The following is a 17,120-nucleotide window of genomic DNA, read 5'->3' as shown; positions in this document are numbered from 1 at the left end:
ATTCTAAGTATAATGCATTTGTTTTTTCAGTCACCTATGATATTTTTAGTTTCTCCTTATCTCTTGTATACACATCAAAGCAGTTGTCAGTCTCTGTCCATACTGCTTCAGAAATGCTAATTGTGGTGGGGCATATAACAAAAAGCAGTTGGATTAATAGAGTTTCTTGCCTTCTGAAAGAATATAGAACGATATTTTCCAGTGTTAAAAAGGAAGACAAATCTTCTGAGACAGAATGAAGTGCAGAGGAAACCAGTTGCTGTTCTCAAGAGACCTAACCAGTTAAACAGAAAGTAAGTATTCAAATGTAAGATGATAATATATTATCCTGCATAAATGTTTCCTTCACTAGATGTGCAGGAGGATAAATTTACAGTGATTCTTCCAGTTATCTAGTCATTTTCAAAAAAGAGAATTTGAGATGTTACCTCTGAAATGCTACATGAAGCATTCAATAATATCTTCCTTCTTGTTTTTTTTTTTTTTTTGTACTGGGGGTTGAAATGGGTCTTACTAGGTTACTGAGAGCCTCACTAAGTTGCTATGGTTGGCTTTGAACCTGCAATCTTCCTGTTTCAGCCTCCCAAGTACTGGAATGCTTCTTTACTTTTTTGTGTGTGTGTGGTTTGGGGATTGAACCCAGAGGCATTTGACCTCCGAGCTACACCTCCTGCCCTATTTTTTATTCTTTATTTTGAAATAGGGTCTCACTAAGTTGCAGAGGGCCTTACTAAGTAGCTGAGGCTGTCCTTGAACCACAGTCCTCCTGTCTCAGGCTCCCAAATGCTTGGATTATAAGCGTGTGCCACCAAACCCAACTATTACATTTTTTTCAAAATGCATTACTCTGCTTTATTACCTCCTTTAATGTATAGAATAAAATTGCAGAACATTTGGTATAAATCCTAACACCTCAATCAGAATAATTGAAAATTGATAATTCTGAGCTGGGTATAGTGGAGCATGTTTGTAATCCCAGCGCTTGGGAGCTGAGACAAGAGTATTGCACAGGTTCGAAGCCAGCCTCAGCTACTTAGTGAGGCTCTCAGCAACTTAGTGAGACCCTGTTTCCAAATAAAGTATAAAATAAGTCTGGGAGTATAGCCCGGAGGTAGAAAAGTCCCTGGGTTCTACCCCCAGTACCACCAAAAAAAGAAAAGAAAATTGAGAATTCTGAAAGTTGAATTGGTTATAGTTGTAGGTCTTACTAAATCATTGAATCTTAATGTAGGTTACTTATGGAAAAATAAAACTAGGAAGAATTCTAGCCAGGTGTGGTGCATGCTTGTAATCTCAGTACTTAGGAGGCTGAAACAGGAGGATCACAGTTTCACTGCCAGCCTCAGCAATTTAGCAAGGCTCTCCGCAATTTAGTAAGACCCTGTTTCCAAATAAAAAATGAAACAGGGCTGGGAGTATAGCAAAGACATTGAGTGCCCCTTAGTTCTATCCCCAGAGATAGGGAGGGAGGGAGGGGAAGAGAAAGAAAAAGAATTATATATGAATGTTACTTAGGCTGAAAAAAAATTTTTTTGCAGTACTGGGGATGGAACTCGGGAGCATTCTTCCTCCAAGCTGTACTCCCCAGCCTTATTTTTTATTCTTCATTTTGAGACAGGGTCTCACTGAGTTGCAAAGGGCCTCACTAAGTAGCTGAGGCTGTTCTTGAATCGTGATCCTCCTATCTCAGCCTCCTGAATGCTGGGATTACAAGCATGTGCCACCACGCCCAGCTTGAAATTATTTTTATACTAAATTGAAAGGTATAGCAAAACCCTAAAAATTGTGCCCTATTGTGGTATTCTGTTCTCTGTAAAGATAAATTAGGAAAGGGCCAGGCGTGGTGTTGCACACTTGTAATTCCAGTATTTGGGAGTTTGATAAAGGAGGATCGTGGTTCACAAACAGTCTCAGCTACTTAGTGAGGTACTTTTCAACTCAATGAGACCCTGTTTCAAAATAAAGACTAAAAAATAGGGCTGGGGGTGTAGCTCAGAGGCAGAATGCCCCTGGGTTCCATCCCCGTACCATTTATCTCGGTGTTTTTGTTTTTGTATTTTTGTTTTTTGCAGTACTGGAGATGGAACCCACTACCATTCTACCTTTGAGCCATGCCCCCCACCCCAGCCCTATTTCTTTCTTTTTTTTTCTTTTTATTTTTTTTCTTTTGCAGGTCTGGGGATAGATGGAAACCAGGGGCATTTGACCTCCAAGCTATACCCCCTGCTCTATTTTTATTCTTTGTGTGTGTGTGTGTGGGGGGGGTGCTGGGAATGGAATTCTATCCCCGAGCTACACTGCCAGCCCTATTTTTTATTCTTTATTATGAAACGGTCTCACTGAGTTGCAAAAGGCCTCACTTAGTAGCTGAGCCTGGTTGCGAACCTGCTATCCACCTGTCTCAGCCTCCCAAACTAGAATTACAAGCGTGTGCCACCACGCTGGGCCTTTTTTTCTTTATTTTGAAACAGGGTCTCACTAATTTGCGGAGGGCCTCACTAAGTAGCTGAGGCTGTCCACTCACCGCAATTCTCTGAACTGCAATTCTCCGGTTTCAGCCTCCCGAATGTGAATGTTAGCCGTGCCTGGCTCTCTTTTTTTTATGTGGTATTGGGGATGGAACCCAGGGGCATTCCACCCTGAGCTACACCCTCAGCCCTATTTTTTATTCTTTATTTTGAAATAGAGTCTCACTTGAGTTAAAAAGGGCTTCAACAAGTAGTAGCTGAGGCTGTCTGCGAACCACAATCCTCCTGTCTCAGCCTCCCGAATCCTGGGATTACAAGCATGCACCACCACACCTGGCTTTTATTCTTCATTTTGAAACAGGGTCTCATTAAGTTGCGCAGGGTCTCATTAAGTTGCTGAGGCTGGCTCCTGTCTTAGCCTCCCAAATACAGGGATTACAAGCTTGGTGGTCAAAAACCATTTATCTCTCATAGAAGTAAATTCATGGCAAAAATAAATTAACAAAACCTGGAATGCGATTTTTATATACATTACCTGAAATGTATAGAATTGGCAGTTTTACTTGACTGTTGTCTGAGAATTGTGGTAGTGCCTTTTGTGAAAGAGACCTTCTAAAAAAAAAAATCTTGTCATTTACATGAGACATGTTGGACTAACTAGAGAAATTTTGCATTTAAATGTAAGATTGGAAACAGGGTTAGGAAATATAAGCCCTTTATTTATTTATTTTTGCAATACTGGGGCTGGAACCCAGGGGCATTCTACCTGCAAGTAACACTTCCAGCCCTATTTTTTATTCTTTATATTGAAACAAGGTCTCACTGAGTTGCAAAGGTCCTCATTAGGTAGTTGACCATGATCCTCAGGTCTCAGCCTCCCAAATGTTGGGATTGCAAGGGTGCACCACCACACCCGGCTCTATAAGTACTTTATATGGTACAAAAATATACAGCTTTGTTTTCTCCTATTTCACCAACTTTCTATAGAAAATAGAAGTGGTGGAAGTTCATTCAAGCATAATTTATTAAGAGGGTATCGTTCTATGCATTGAAAGAATAAGAAAATGGAAGGCTGTAAGTTTCTCTATGGTTCCTATTAATATATAAAGATTTCTGAAATACCAACATTTGGGAGGCTGAGACAGGAGGATCTGGGTTCAAGGCCAGCCTCAGCTACTTAGTAAGGCCCTCTGCAAATTAGTGAGACCCTGTTTCAAAATAAAGAATAAAGCTGGGCGTGGTGGAACATGCTTGTTATCTCAGTACTTGGAAGGCTGAGATAAGAGGATCAGGGTTTGCAGCCAGCTTCAGCTACTTATTAGTGAGACCCTTCTCAATTTATTGAGACCCTGTTTCTAAATAAAGAATAAAAAATAGGTCTGGGGGTGTATTATGGAGGTAGAATGCCCGTGGGTTTTATCCCCAGTACCTTAAAAAAGAAAAGAAAAAAGCTGGGTGTGGTGGTGCATGCTTGTAATCCCAGGGTTTGGGAGGCTGAGACTGGAGGATCGCACAGGTTCAAAGCCAGCCTCAGCTACTTAATGAGACCCTGTTTCCAAATAAAATATACAAATAGGTCTAGGAATATAGCCAGGAGGTAGAAAAAAAAGAATAATTCTGAGTAAGAAAGGAAGAAATCTGGAGGAGGGGATTTTTTCAAGGCTTTTTTATTTGTTTTACATTTTGACTATGAATGTGCCTAGGTGTGATTGTCTTTTTACTAATCCTATAATAAATCTAAAATTATGTTTTTACCAGCTTTATAAATAGGAAATACCCGGGCTTGGTGGTGCATTCACCCAGCATTTAGGAGACTGAGAGAGGAGGATCACAGATTGCAGACAGCCTCAGCTACTTTGCAAGGTCCTTTGCAACTCAGTGAGACCTTGTTTCAAAATAAAGAATAAATAATAGGTCTGGGGGTGTAGCTCATAGATAGAATGCTCCTGGGTTCCATCCCGAGTACTGCCAAAAATAAATAAATAAAAATTAACCAAATTGATTGGTAATATGATGCAGGAGATATTTGTAAATCAAACCTCAATAACTTCATGTAAATAAGGATACAGTTTGAAGTCTTATGTCATATGCTCATCACTTTCTCAGTCTATTTTTGCTTAAGATCTTTGTTAGTAAAGTGGTTGAGATTACTCATTAATATGTGTTTTTGTTGCAGAAATAACATCCCAGCTAATTTTACCAGGACTGGAAATAAATTAAGCCATCAGAAAGACACTCGTCAGGCAACTTTTCTTTTCAGAAGAGGCCTGAAGGTATTAAAAAGTCTTGGTGCTGTTTTCTTTTTGCCCAAAGAGGATCCTGAGCAATCACCTTACTATCATTCATTGGCATGGCCTTTTGTCGGGGTAGGAATTAGGTTTGGGATGTGGAAAACATAACATTAGTTCTTTTCTGTTTTCTGTCTTTTCTTGCCCTCAGTTGCAACTTCTGAGAATAGTTTAACTTGTTATTTAATAACAGACTATGTTTGCCAATTGCTTTTATACAGGAACCCAAACAGAAAGATACTGCCAGAATAGCACAAACCTCTCTCCTTTCATGCACATGTCACAATGGGTTATAGTTATAGTGCATGATAGCTGCTTGGATTCAAATCCTTTGGTTTCTATGGCATCTACTGCTTTTTTTTCCCTTTAGGTTCAGGCCCAGTTGAACACAGAACAACTGCTAGACGATGTAGTAGCAAAGAGAACTCGTCAGTAAGTTTCAATTTGCTTTTCAAGATGTCATTTTAAAATTCACAGAATAGTAGCTACCCAAATTAAATTATCATGTGCCCCGGTCTGAAATGAGTTAAACTCAAAATGAAAGTAAGACTGAAAGCTGGGCGTCGTAATACATGCCTGTAATCCCAGTACTTGGGAGGCTAATTCAGGAGGATCACAGGGTTGAGGCCAGTCTCATTAATTTAGTGAGACCCTGTTTCAAAGTTAAAAATAAAATAGGGCTGATGGTGTGGCTTGGAGGTAGAATGTCTCTGGGTTCAACACCTAGTATAGCCAGAATAAAGAAATAAATTAAGCCTACATAAATCCTATTTTTAAAATTTTTTCCCCAAAATCCTCTTTGAGTTTTCACATGTTTTATAAAAGTTTTAATACTAGGTGAATCACTATATTTTCTATTGCAGTTTTTGGTAAATGCTTTAATATGAATAAAAGAAAATCTAGGAGAGCTTTTAGAAAATTTATAAGTCTTTGAAAGTAATAGAACACTTTTTCTTCACTGTAGTCCTCTTTCTCTTTACCCTTTAAAGATCTTAAAAATCTGTTTTTCTCTATTGCAATTACATTTCTCAAGCATGACTAGGAACACTTGATTTCTATCTGTGTGATTAGGATTAGAGATTAAGGTATTTAAAGTCACAGTTACTTTCTGGAAAATAAAACATAAAATGTGACCAGGTGTGGTGACACATGCTTGTAATCCCAGTACTTGGGAGGCTGAGATAGGAGGAGTGTAGGTTTGTGGCCAGTCTCAGCAATTAAGGAAGGCTCTGAGTAACTGCAAGACCCTGTGTCCAAATAAAAAATAAAATAAGGCCGGGCGTAGTGGTGCATGCTTATAATCCCTATGCTTGGGAGGCAGAGATAGGAGGATCACGCAGGTTTGAAGCTAGCCACACTGGCTTAAGAGACCCTGTTTCCAAATAAAAATATAAAATAGGTCTGGGAGTGTAGCCCAGAGATAAAAGGGTTTCCAGGGCCTCCAGTACCACCAAAAACAAACAAACAAACAAACAAACAAATAAATAAATAAATAAAATAAGTCTAGGGGTATAGCCTGGATATAAAAGACCCCTAAGTTCTATCCCCAGTACCAAAGAATAAATAAAATGAATAAATAAGTATGGTCAGGTCCCAGTATGATGCTAAGTACAGTGATACATGATTTTGAGCAGCCAGAAGATAAAGAAACTCTGAACCTGATGCTGGCAGCATTCTTTAGCACAGAAGGTGTGATTTTGGAAACAATAAATGAAGCCTATGTGCTTCTGCAGCAGTGGTTACATAATAGTGATGATATAAGTGCTATTTATTTGTTTTGAGCTTTTGAGACTCAGCCTATAAACAAAACACAAAATAGTTATTTTCAGAGTTGAGTATAATGTAAATGTTAGATTTTCACTAATGTAAATGTAATGGTAGTAGCTAGCCAAGTGTGGTACCACACACCTGTAATCCCAGTACTTGGGAGTCTGAGACAAGAAGATCACATGTTCAAGAACAGCCTCTAGAAATCAGGGAGCCAGTAATCCCACATTTGGGAGGCTGAGATGGGAGGATCATGGTTCAAGGACAGTCTCATCTACTTAATGAGGACCTCCGCAATTCGGTGAGATCTTATTTCAAAATAAATACTAAAAAATAGTCCTTGGGGTAGAATGCTCCTGCGTTCCATCCCTAGTATTGCAAAAAAGAAAGGAAGGAAAGAAGGAAGGAAGGAAGGGAGGAAGGGAGGGAGGGAGGAAGCAAGCAAGCAAGCAGGAAACCCGGTGTGGTAGCACACCCTTGTAATCTCTGTCCTTGAGAGGCTAAGACAGGAGAATTGAAGGTTCATGGCCAGCCTCAGCTACTGAGGCCCTCAGCAACTTAGTGAGACCCTGTTTCAAAATAAAGAATAAAAAATAGGGATATAGCTTGGAGATAGAATGCCCCTGGGTTCAATTACCAGTACTGCAAAAAGAAAAGAAAACAGAAAAAGGCAGAGAGACTCTCAGCAACTTAATGAGATGTTATTTCCAAATAAGAAATAAAATAGGTCTGGGTGTAGCCTTAGGTTGAAGGCCCCTGGGTTCCATCCCACTACCACAGAATAAATAAATAAACAAAAGTCAAGTTAGAGTTGACAAAAAGTGGGAAATTAAAGATGGGGGAAAAGGATGGAAAGAAGAATGAAAGTCACTATAATCCTCTCATAGAGTAAAAGGGGGAGGGTCAAGAGGCACTACTGGACGAAATAGAGATGTGATATGAAGTTACAATGGACATATAATGATGGCATAGCCATCAAAATCTTGAGCGGTAGCTAGGGAAACTGGAGAATAGTGTGATGAGCCTATTCATCTTAGCAAGATTTTTCTACATAAGGATTTTGTTTAGTGAACTGGAAGTAAACAAGCAGTGAAAAGTAGCCAGAGTAGAAAGAAGACACTATTTTTTGAGAGACTGTTGAGTTTCATTGAAAGTTCTTTTTTTGAATTTTTTTTTTTTTTTTTTTTTTTTTTTTTTTGTAGTGTGGATGGAACCCAGGGGCATTCTACCTCCAAGCTGTACCCTGAGCCCTATTTTTTAGTCTTTATTTTGAAACAGGGTTTCACTGACTTGCAAAGGGCCTCAGTAAGTAGCTGAGGCTGTCCTCAGACCACGATCCTCCTGTCTCAAGCCTCCCTAATGCTGGGATTACAAACATGTGCCATCACGCCTGGCTTGTATTGAATTTTTAAAAATATGCATAGTATGCCAGTTTACAAAACTCACTCAGACCCTGTTTCAAAATAAAGAATGAAAAATAGGGCTGAGGGTGTAGCTTGGAAGTAGAATGCCCCTGTGTTCCATCCCCAGTACTGGGAAAAAAAAAAAGAATAAGCCATGCATGGTGGCACATGCTTGTAATTCCAGCATTTGGGGGGCTGAGACCAGAGGATCACGGTTCTCAGAAAGCCTCAGCTACTAAGTGAGGCCCTCCACAACTCAGTGAAACCCTGTTTCAAAATAAAGAATAAAAAATTGGACGCCGGGCGTGGTGGCGCACGCTTGTAATCCCCACGCTTGGGAGGCGGAGACAGGAGGATCACGCAGGTTTGAAGCCAGGCGCGTGCGCTGGCTTAAGAGACCCTGTTTCCAAATAAAAATGTAAAAACAGGTCTGGGAGTGTAGCCCGGAGGTAGAAGGGCTTCCAGGAACCCCAGTACCACCAAAAAAAAAAAAAAAAATTGGGCAGGGGGTGTAGCTCAGAGGTCGAATGCCTCTGGGTTCTATCCCCAGATCCGAAAAAAAAAGAATGAAAAATAGTGTAGCTCAAAGGTAGAATGCTCCTGTGTTTCTTCCATAGTACTGCAAAAAACAAAACAACAATAAGATATAGAAGATATGCATACTATTTATTTGTTTGGTACTGGAGATTGAGCCCTTGGGTATTCTACCTCTGTGCTATACACCCCCAGCTTTATTTATTTATTTATTTTAAAATTTTGGAATAGGGTCTTGCTAGGCTGATGAGAATCTCATATTTGCTGAGGGATTCTTGGAACCTGCAACCCTCCTGTCTTGGCCTCTTGGGATTACAATTGTGAACAAGCACACTCAGCTAACTGCAAAATATTTCACAAATAAATTCAACTGTCCAGTTTCTTTTTTTTTTTTTTTTTTTTGGTGGTACTGGGGTTCCTGGAAGCCCTTCTACCTCCAGGCTACACTACCAGATCTATATTTTTTTTATATTTTTGATACAAGGTCTTTTACACCAGCATGGCTGGCTTCGAACCTGCACGATCCTCCTGTCTCCGCCTCCCAAGCGTGGGGATTACAAGTGTGCGCCACTTGTAATCCCCAACTGTCCAGTTTCTACTCCAAAAATGCTCGTTATACTATGGGTAGGGTCCAGTTGCCTGTTTTTTTTTTTGTGGGGGGGTGCTACTAGGGATTGAACCCAGGAGGATTCTACCCCCTAAACTGTTTATTATTTATTTATTTGCAGTATTAGAGATGGAACCCAGGAGGGGCATTCTACCTCCAAGCTATACCCCCAGCCCTATTTTTTATTTTTAAATAGGGTCTCACTAAGTTGTGAAGGGCTTACTACATAGCTGAGGCTGACCATGATCTGTGATCCTCCTGTCTCAGCCTCCCAAATGCTGGGATTACAAGCATGTGCCTCCACACCCAGCTTCTATTCTTGGTTTTTTGTTTTTTGTTTGTGTTACTGGGGATGAAACCCAGGAGTATTTTATCTCCAAGCTACAACCCCAGCCTTATATTTTATTCTTTATTTTGAAACAGGGTCTACTGAGTTGCAAAGGGCCTAAGTAGCTGAGATTTTCATCAAATTGTGATCCTTCTGTCTTAGCCTCCCAAATGCTGGGATTAAAAATGTTTGGGTACTTCCAAATCTATATTTTGTTGCTGGAATTACAAGTGTGTGCCATCACACCCGGCTTGGTTTATATTCTTTATTTTATTTTATTTTTGCGGGTCTGGGGATGGAACCCAGAGGTATTCGACCTCCGAGCTACACCCCTTCCCTATTTTTTATTCTTTATTTTTAAACCGGGTCTTACTGAGTTGCAGAGGGCCTCACTAAGTAGCTGAGGCTGTCCATGAACCACGATCCTCCAGTCGCGTGTGCCACCATGCCCAGCTATTTTTATTCTTTATTTTGAACAGGGTCTCACTAAGTAGCTGAGGCTGTCCACAAACTGCAATCCTCAGGTCTCAGCCTTCCAAATGCCAGGATTACAAGCATTCACCACCACACCCGGCTTATTCTTTATTTTAAAATAGGGTCTCACTATGTTGCAGAGGGCCTCACTAAGTAGCTGAGGCTGTCCAGAAACCAACAATCTTTCTACCTCAGTCTCTCAAGTACTGGTATTACAAGCGTGTGCCACCACACCCAGTTCATTTTAGATTTTTATTATTTTATTCTAATTTAATTTATTCTAATTTAATTTAATTTTTATGAACCCAAGGCCATCTACCTAGAATTGTACCCCCAGCCAGATTTTTTTTTTTTGTTGGTGGTACTGGGGATGGAACCCAGGGGCTTTCTACCTCCAGGCTATACTCCCAGCCCTATTTTATATTTTATTTGGAAACAGGTTTTCACTAAGTTGCTGAGAGCCTCACTAAGTAGCTGAGGCTGACTATGAACCTGTGCGATCCTCCTGTCTTAGCCTCCCAAGTGTGGGGATTACAAGTGTGCTCCACCACGCCTGGCAGATTTTTTTATTTTTAATTTTGAAACAGGATCTCACTAAATTCCGAAGGCCTCACTAAGTAGTTGAGGTGTCTATGAACCTGGATCCTCCTGTCTCAAGACCCTCAAATACTGGGATTACAAGTGTGGGCCACCATTCCCAGCTTCTCATTTTTTATTTTGAAACAAGGTCTCACTAAGTTGCAAAGGGCTTCTCTGAGTTGCTGAGGCTGTCCTTTAACATGTAATTCTCCAGTGTCAGCCTCCCAAGTCTTGGGATTACAAGCATGCCATCTTTTTTTTTCCCCCCCTAAGTACTGTGATTGAACCCTGGCGTATTCCACCTCCAAGCTATACCCCCAGTACTTTTTAATTTCCTTCCTTCCTACCTTCCTATCTTCCTTTTCTTTGCGGTACCAGTACTGGGTATGGAACTCGGAGGCATCCTACCTTCAAGCTACACCCTCAGCTTTTTTATTTTTATTTTTTTGAAACAGAGTCTCCCTGAGTTGCAAAGGGCCTCCCCTCACTAAGTAGCTGAGGCTGTCCTCGAACCATAATCCTCCTGTCTCAGCCTCCCAAATGCTGGGATTACAAACATACACCACCTTGCTCTGCTTATTATTTTTTAAATTTCTAAACAGTATCTCACTAAATTGCTGAAACTTGCTTCAACTCTACAGTCCTCCTGTCTCAGTCTCCCAAGTACTTGGATATTAGGCATGCATCATGTTGCATGGCTATCCTAGTACTTGGAAGGCTGAGGCAGGAGGATTGTGGGTTGATGGACAGCCTCAGCAACATAGTGAGACTCTGAGTAACTTAGTAAGATCTTGTTTCAAAAACAAAACAAAAAAAGGGCTAGGGGTATAGCTTGGAGGTAGAATGCCCCTGGGTTCAATCCCTAATACTGTGGTGGGTGGAGGAGCTAAGAAAAAGTATGGGTACTTCTAAATCTATATTTTGGTGCTGGAATTGAAGCTCAGTGGTAGAATACTTGCTCAGCATGTATTAGGCCCTGGGTTTATATTTCCCAGCACCAAAATAAATAGATATTTTTGTGTGAGATATACCGTAAGACTTACTTATTTTAATGAAATTTTTGGCTTTTGAAACTAGGTGGCGTACTTCTACCACAAATGGAGGAATTTTGACTGTATCTATTGACAATCCTGGAGCAGTGCAGTGCCCAGTGTAAGTCTTTTCTCTCTTTTTGCAAGTGTTGTAATCTCTTAGTATTTGAGGTAATAGAAAAGTATTGGACTTGTACTCAGAGTGTATTTTTCAAGTTAGGATAAAGTGAGATGCAATTTGTGGTACAAATTGGAAATAATTTAAAGTAAATGGTGGCGCACGCTTGTAATCCCCGCACTTGGGAGGCAGACAGGAGGATCGCACAGGTTCGAAGCCAGCCGCGCGCGCTGGCTTAGGAGACCCTGTTTCCAAATAAAAATGTAAAAATAGGTCTGGGAGTGTAGTCCGGAGGTAGAAGGGCTTCCAGGAACCCCAGTACCACACACACCAAAAAAAAAAAAAAAAAGTTAAGAGTAAAAAGCCAAAGCCGGACATGGTGGTGCACCCTTATAATTCCAGCATTCTGGAGGCTGCGACCAGAGGATCGCAGTTTGCGGACAGCCTCAGCTACTTAGTGAGGCCCTCTGCAACTTAGTGAGACCTTGTTACAAAAAAGTAAAGAATACAAAATAGGGCAGGGGGTATATCAAGGAGGTCGAATGCCTCTAGGTTCTAATCCCAGACCGGCAAAATAAAAAGTTAAAAGCTAGTGGAGCCCTCCACAACTCAGAGGCAAAATAAACAATATGGCTGGGGTTGTGGCTTGGAGGTAGAATGCCCGTGGGTTCCTTCCCAGTACTGGGAGAAAAAAAAAGCAAAAAGCTCCCTTACTCCTGGTTCTATAGCTCCAAAAAGCCTCTTTTTAACAATTTCTTTCATTCATTCATTTTTGCGGTACTAGAAATTAAACCCAAGTGTGCTCTACTACTGACTGAGCTATGTACCTCCAGCTCATTTTATTTTTTTATTCTCAGACAGGGTTTTACTAAGTTGCCAAAGCTGGCCTTGAACTTGCTATCCTCTTACCTCAGCCTCCCAAGTTGTTGGGATTATAGGGGAATGCCACTGTACCCAATTTCCTCTTTTTTTTTTAATTTACGGGACTGGGGATGGAACCCAGGGGCATTTTCCCTCTGAGCTACACCCCCAGCCCTATTTTTTATTCTTTATTTTGTTTTGTAGTTTGTTTTTTGCAATACCAGGGATGGAACCCAGGGGCATTCTGCCTCCGAGATATACCCCCAGCCCTAATTTTTTTCTTTATTTTGAAATAGGGTCTCACTTAGTTGCTGAGGTTGGCCATGAACCTGTGATCCTCCTGTCTCAGCCTCTCAAGTGCATGACTATGTCTGGATTGCCAATTTTCTTTTTCTTTTTACCATTTTTTTTCAATTTTGTGCATAGATAACAAATTGCTACATTTTTATTTATATGTAATAATAAATGAGATGATAGTATATATACTTCCTTCTTCCTCTCTTGTATATTTTGTATGTCTTTGCATTTCAGACTATGCCAACCTAACCTCTCTTTATAGCCTTCATAGTATATTCTGTTATCTGTTTGAGCTTAATTTAGTTACTCATTTTATTATACTTATTACAGTGTAAACTTCTCAAATATATAGTGTTTCTAATATATCCAACCCTCTTAATTCAAATGAAAAGAAAATAGGTCTCTTAACACTAAACAGATTATTTTATGTTTTTAATTTATATACATATATATATATATATATATATATATATATTTTTTTTTTTTTTTTTTTTTTTTGGTACTGGGGTGGAACCCAGAGGCTTTCTACCTCCGGGCTATACTCTCAGACCTATTTTATATTTTATTTGGAAACAGGGTCTTACTAAGTTGCTGAGAGCCTCACCAAGAAGCTGAGGCTGGCTTCAAACCTGTGCGATCCTCCTGTCTCAGCCTCCCAAGCGCGGAGATTACAAGCGTGCGCCCCCACGTCCGGCTAAGTTTTTTAATTTTTAATTTTTTAATTTTTTGCAGTACTGGGGATGGAATCCAGGGGCATTCTACCTCTGAGCGACACCCCCAGCCCTATTTTTTTTTTTTTTTGAAACAGGGTCTCACTGAGTCGCAGAGGGCCTCACTAAGTAGTTGAGGCTGGTTTCGAACCTGTGCAGTCCTCCTGTCTCAGCCTCCCAGATGCTGGGATTACAAGCGTGAGCCACCACGCCCGGCTTTAACAGATTGTTTTAGTAGAAAACCAAGCTAGCTATGGTGGCACATGCCTATAATCAAGTACTTGTGAGGCTAAGACAGGAGGATGTCAACTTTGCCACCAGCCTCACCAACTTTAGTGAGGGCCTCCACAACTTAAGTGAAACCCTGTTTCAAAATAAAAAATAACTTGTGTGGTGGCTCACAGTTGTAATCACAGTACTTGAGAGACAGGAGGATTGCAGATTCATGGCCAGCCTCAGCTACATAGTTAGGCCCTCTGCAACTTAGACCGGTTTCAAAGTAAAGAATAAAAAATAGGGCTGGGGGTGTAGCATGGTGGTAGAATGTCCCTGGTTTCATTCCCCAGCACCACTAAATAAATAAATAAATAAATAAATAAATGGGCTGGGGTGTGGCTTAAAGGTGTAGAATCCCCCTGTGTTCGGTCCATAGTACCATAAAGAAAAATAAAAAATAGTAGAAGACCATTACTTGGAAATCACCAATCATTTGCAATTGTTAAAAATTTTGTTTTATTTAGAAGAGCCAGGCATGGTGGCGCACAATTATAATCCCAGCATTTGGGAGCCTGAAACAGGAGGATCGTGGTTCGCGGACAGCCTCACGCACTTACTGAGGCCCTTTGCAACTCAATGAGATCCTGTTTCAAAATGAGGAATAAAAAAATAGGGCTGGGGGTGCACCTTCGAGGTAGAATACCCCTGGGTTCCATCCCCAGTTCCAACAACAACAACAACAACAAAAGAAAGTAGTCAAGAACTAGGTACTTTTTTTTTTTTTTTTGGTGATACTGGGTATTGAACCCAGCTGCATTTTACTTCCAAGCCATACCACCAGCCCTTTTTTATTTTTTTGTTTTGAATCAGGGTGCTACTAGTTGCTGAAAGTCTTGCTAAGATGCTGAGTCTGGTCTCAAACCTGTGATCTTCCTGTTTCAGCCTTCCAAGTACTGGGATTACAAGTATGAACCACCACACCTGGCCCTAGGTGCTTTTTTGTTTTTGTTTTTTTGTTTTGAGAATACAATAAATTAGCTCTAGTATATTTTAATATGTGTATAAGTTAAGATTTTTTATAAGTGTCAAATGATTGATCTTTCAATTCTTAATGTCATTTAAAATTTTTTTAATAGACCTCAGAAACCAAGATTAACTCGTACTGCTGTACCCTCGTTCTTGACAAAACGGGAGCAGTCTGATGTAAAGAAAGTTCCTAAAGGTGTCGCCCTACAATTTGACATAAATAGTGTTGGAAAACAGGTAAAAAAAAAAAAAAAAAAAAAAAAAAGTTTTATGTATTTCTTTGGGCCATTCTGAACATTTTAATGGCAAAAAAATGTTGAATCATGAATTAAATAGGGTGCTCTACCCTCCCTCCCAACCTAAGTAACTGCTAATCTGCTTTCTGTCTCTCTAGATTGCCTATTTTGATATTTCATATAAGTTGAGTTATATAATATGTAACCTTTGTGACTGGCTTCTTTCACTTATGTTTTAAAGTTTCATCTATATTACCATTTCATTTCTTTTTAAGTAATGTTCATCATAGTTGTATAGCACATCTTAATTCATTAGTTGATGGACATTTGGGTTTTGTCTACTTTTTGGCTATTATGAATAATGCTTCTTTGAACATTTTTGTAAAATTTTTAATGTAAGCATTTATTTTCATTTCTTTGTAAATTGTATGGTAACTCCATACTTAACATTCCCACTAGCATATATGAAATTTCTAGATTTATCTACATCATTGCCAATGTTTGTTATTAGCTATCATTTGATTACAGCCATCCAACTGAGTGTAAAGTGATATCACCTATATTTTGACAATTTTTGTAATTTATGATTTTACAAAATTTTACTTTTATAGTGAATACCCTTAAGATTGCCCATATGAATAATCATACCATTCTCCAAATTCATTTCCAATCTTTTAATACTTTCTGTTTCTTGCTTTATATAATGGCTAGGTCTTCCAGTACGGTTTTTAAGTAATAAGACATTGTGTGTTTGACTTATTCCAAAGCATTAAATGTTTTACTATTAAGTATGTTAGTTGTAAATTTTCCTAAAGGTGCCTGTCTATTCCTAATTTGCTGAGAATTTTTATCATGAGTTAGTATTGGATTTCATTTGAAGATAGAAAGTATGGATAAAGAGTTTGGTCAGATTTTGTCTGGGATAAAGTGTGTACCTAGCAATATGGCTTTCAGCAAGTTGTTAATTTTTTCCCCCTCTTTTATAGACAGGGATGACTTTGAATGAACGGTTTGGAATCCTGAAGGAACAAAGAGCTACTCTCACATTCAACAAAGGAGGAAGCCGCTTTGTAACTGTAGGATAGACCCCATGTCAACAGAACTTTTGATTTGGTGACTCTGAAAAGTTGAATTGCTTGAAGAGTTTGTTACAGAAATTCAAGAAACTTTACTTCAAATATTCACAAGGATAAATAACTCATATTTTTGAAGTTTTTTTTTAAAAACATGTATAAAATAATGCCCTGAAAGAATAATGGGGAATATATATACCTATCTGTTCTTAAAGATTTCATGGTTGGCCCAGAAAGAACAATTCTCTTTTGACGTTTTTGGTTCCTCATGCAGCAGAAGGAAGACAGAAAGATAGAAATTGATTATTTTTATGATAGTGGCATTTAGGATCTCATTACCTTTGCCCATTTTTTTTTTTTTTTTAACACTTTGCCTTGGTGAATCTTGGTGTTCAGAAATAGGAGTTAGGTCCCTTTGTTGCTGTCACTTATCCTCTACTAGTATTGATGTAATTAGTGCAGTTGCCTTTTCTTCAATAGATATATTTTTTTAAAACCTTATGAAAATTCCATTTTGGCTTTTAAGATGTATGGGACTATCTGGAACTCAGTTTATATTTCAGATAGTCTTAGGTTAAACCCAAGAGTTGTAAATTGTTAGTGCTGAACATTTAACAAGAAATGTGGCTCTTATTATAAGGCTCAGCTTAAAATATGGCTGTTTCAAGGCTATAAATGCATATTTATAAAGTTATATGATAGGGCCTTGGAGAAGAAGATCCAGTGTAAAACCAGACAGTTTATATTCATTAAATGAAGGAAGCATGAACGGAAAGAGCAAGTTGAAGGGTCAAAAACTTAAGTGAAATGCTTCAAAACCCATTCACACGTGCACTTTTTTTAGTGCATTCATGAGTCTAATGTTCGAAAATTCTTCATCAAATGATATTTAGAATTATAATTTTTAAGCCAGGCGTGGTGGCGCACGCTTGTAATCTCCGCGCTTGGGAGGCTGAGACAGGAGGATCGCACAGGTTCAAAGCCAGCCTCAGCCACTTAGTGAGGCTCTCAGCAACTTAGTGAGACCCTGTTTCCAAATAAAACATAAAATAGGTCTGGGAGTATAGCCCGGAGGTAGAAAGCCTCTGGGTTCCACTCCCAGTA

General features: G+C 39.4%; 1 protein-coding gene across 3 annotated transcripts in view; it reads left to right on the top strand.

Annotated features, from left to right (window-relative positions):
* FYTTD1 (forty-two-three domain containing 1) overlaps positions 1 to 16,028 on the top strand; it is a gene marked incomplete at both ends in the record, with an annotated part of 38,856 nt that extends 22,828 nt beyond the window's left edge. Inside the window, 6 exons of one of the 3 annotated variants that reach the window (XM_080696371.1) lie at positions 181 to 293; positions 4,645 to 4,741; positions 5,127 to 5,188; positions 11,526 to 11,600; positions 14,818 to 14,944; positions 15,930 to 16,028. In XM_080696371.1, the coding sequence (XP_080552497.1) occupies positions 181 to 293; positions 4,645 to 4,741; positions 5,127 to 5,188; positions 11,526 to 11,600; positions 14,818 to 14,944; positions 15,930 to 16,028 (573 nt within the window). The remainder of the gene's footprint in view (positions 1 to 180; positions 294 to 4,644; positions 4,742 to 5,126; positions 5,189 to 11,525; positions 11,601 to 14,817; positions 14,945 to 15,929) is intronic. The other 2 variants (XM_080696373.1, XM_080696372.1) reach the window with 2 other exon arrangements.
* Positions 16,029 to 17,120: the final 1,092 nt, after the last annotated feature.

This window comes from Muscardinus avellanarius (assembly GCF_963383645.1).
Source record: "Muscardinus avellanarius genome assembly, chromosome: 5".
Taxonomy (NCBI): domain Eukaryota; kingdom Metazoa; phylum Chordata; class Mammalia; order Rodentia; family Gliridae; genus Muscardinus; species Muscardinus avellanarius.
Note: the sequence above shows the minus strand (reverse complement) of the source record. Positions and strands in the feature narration are given on the sequence as shown.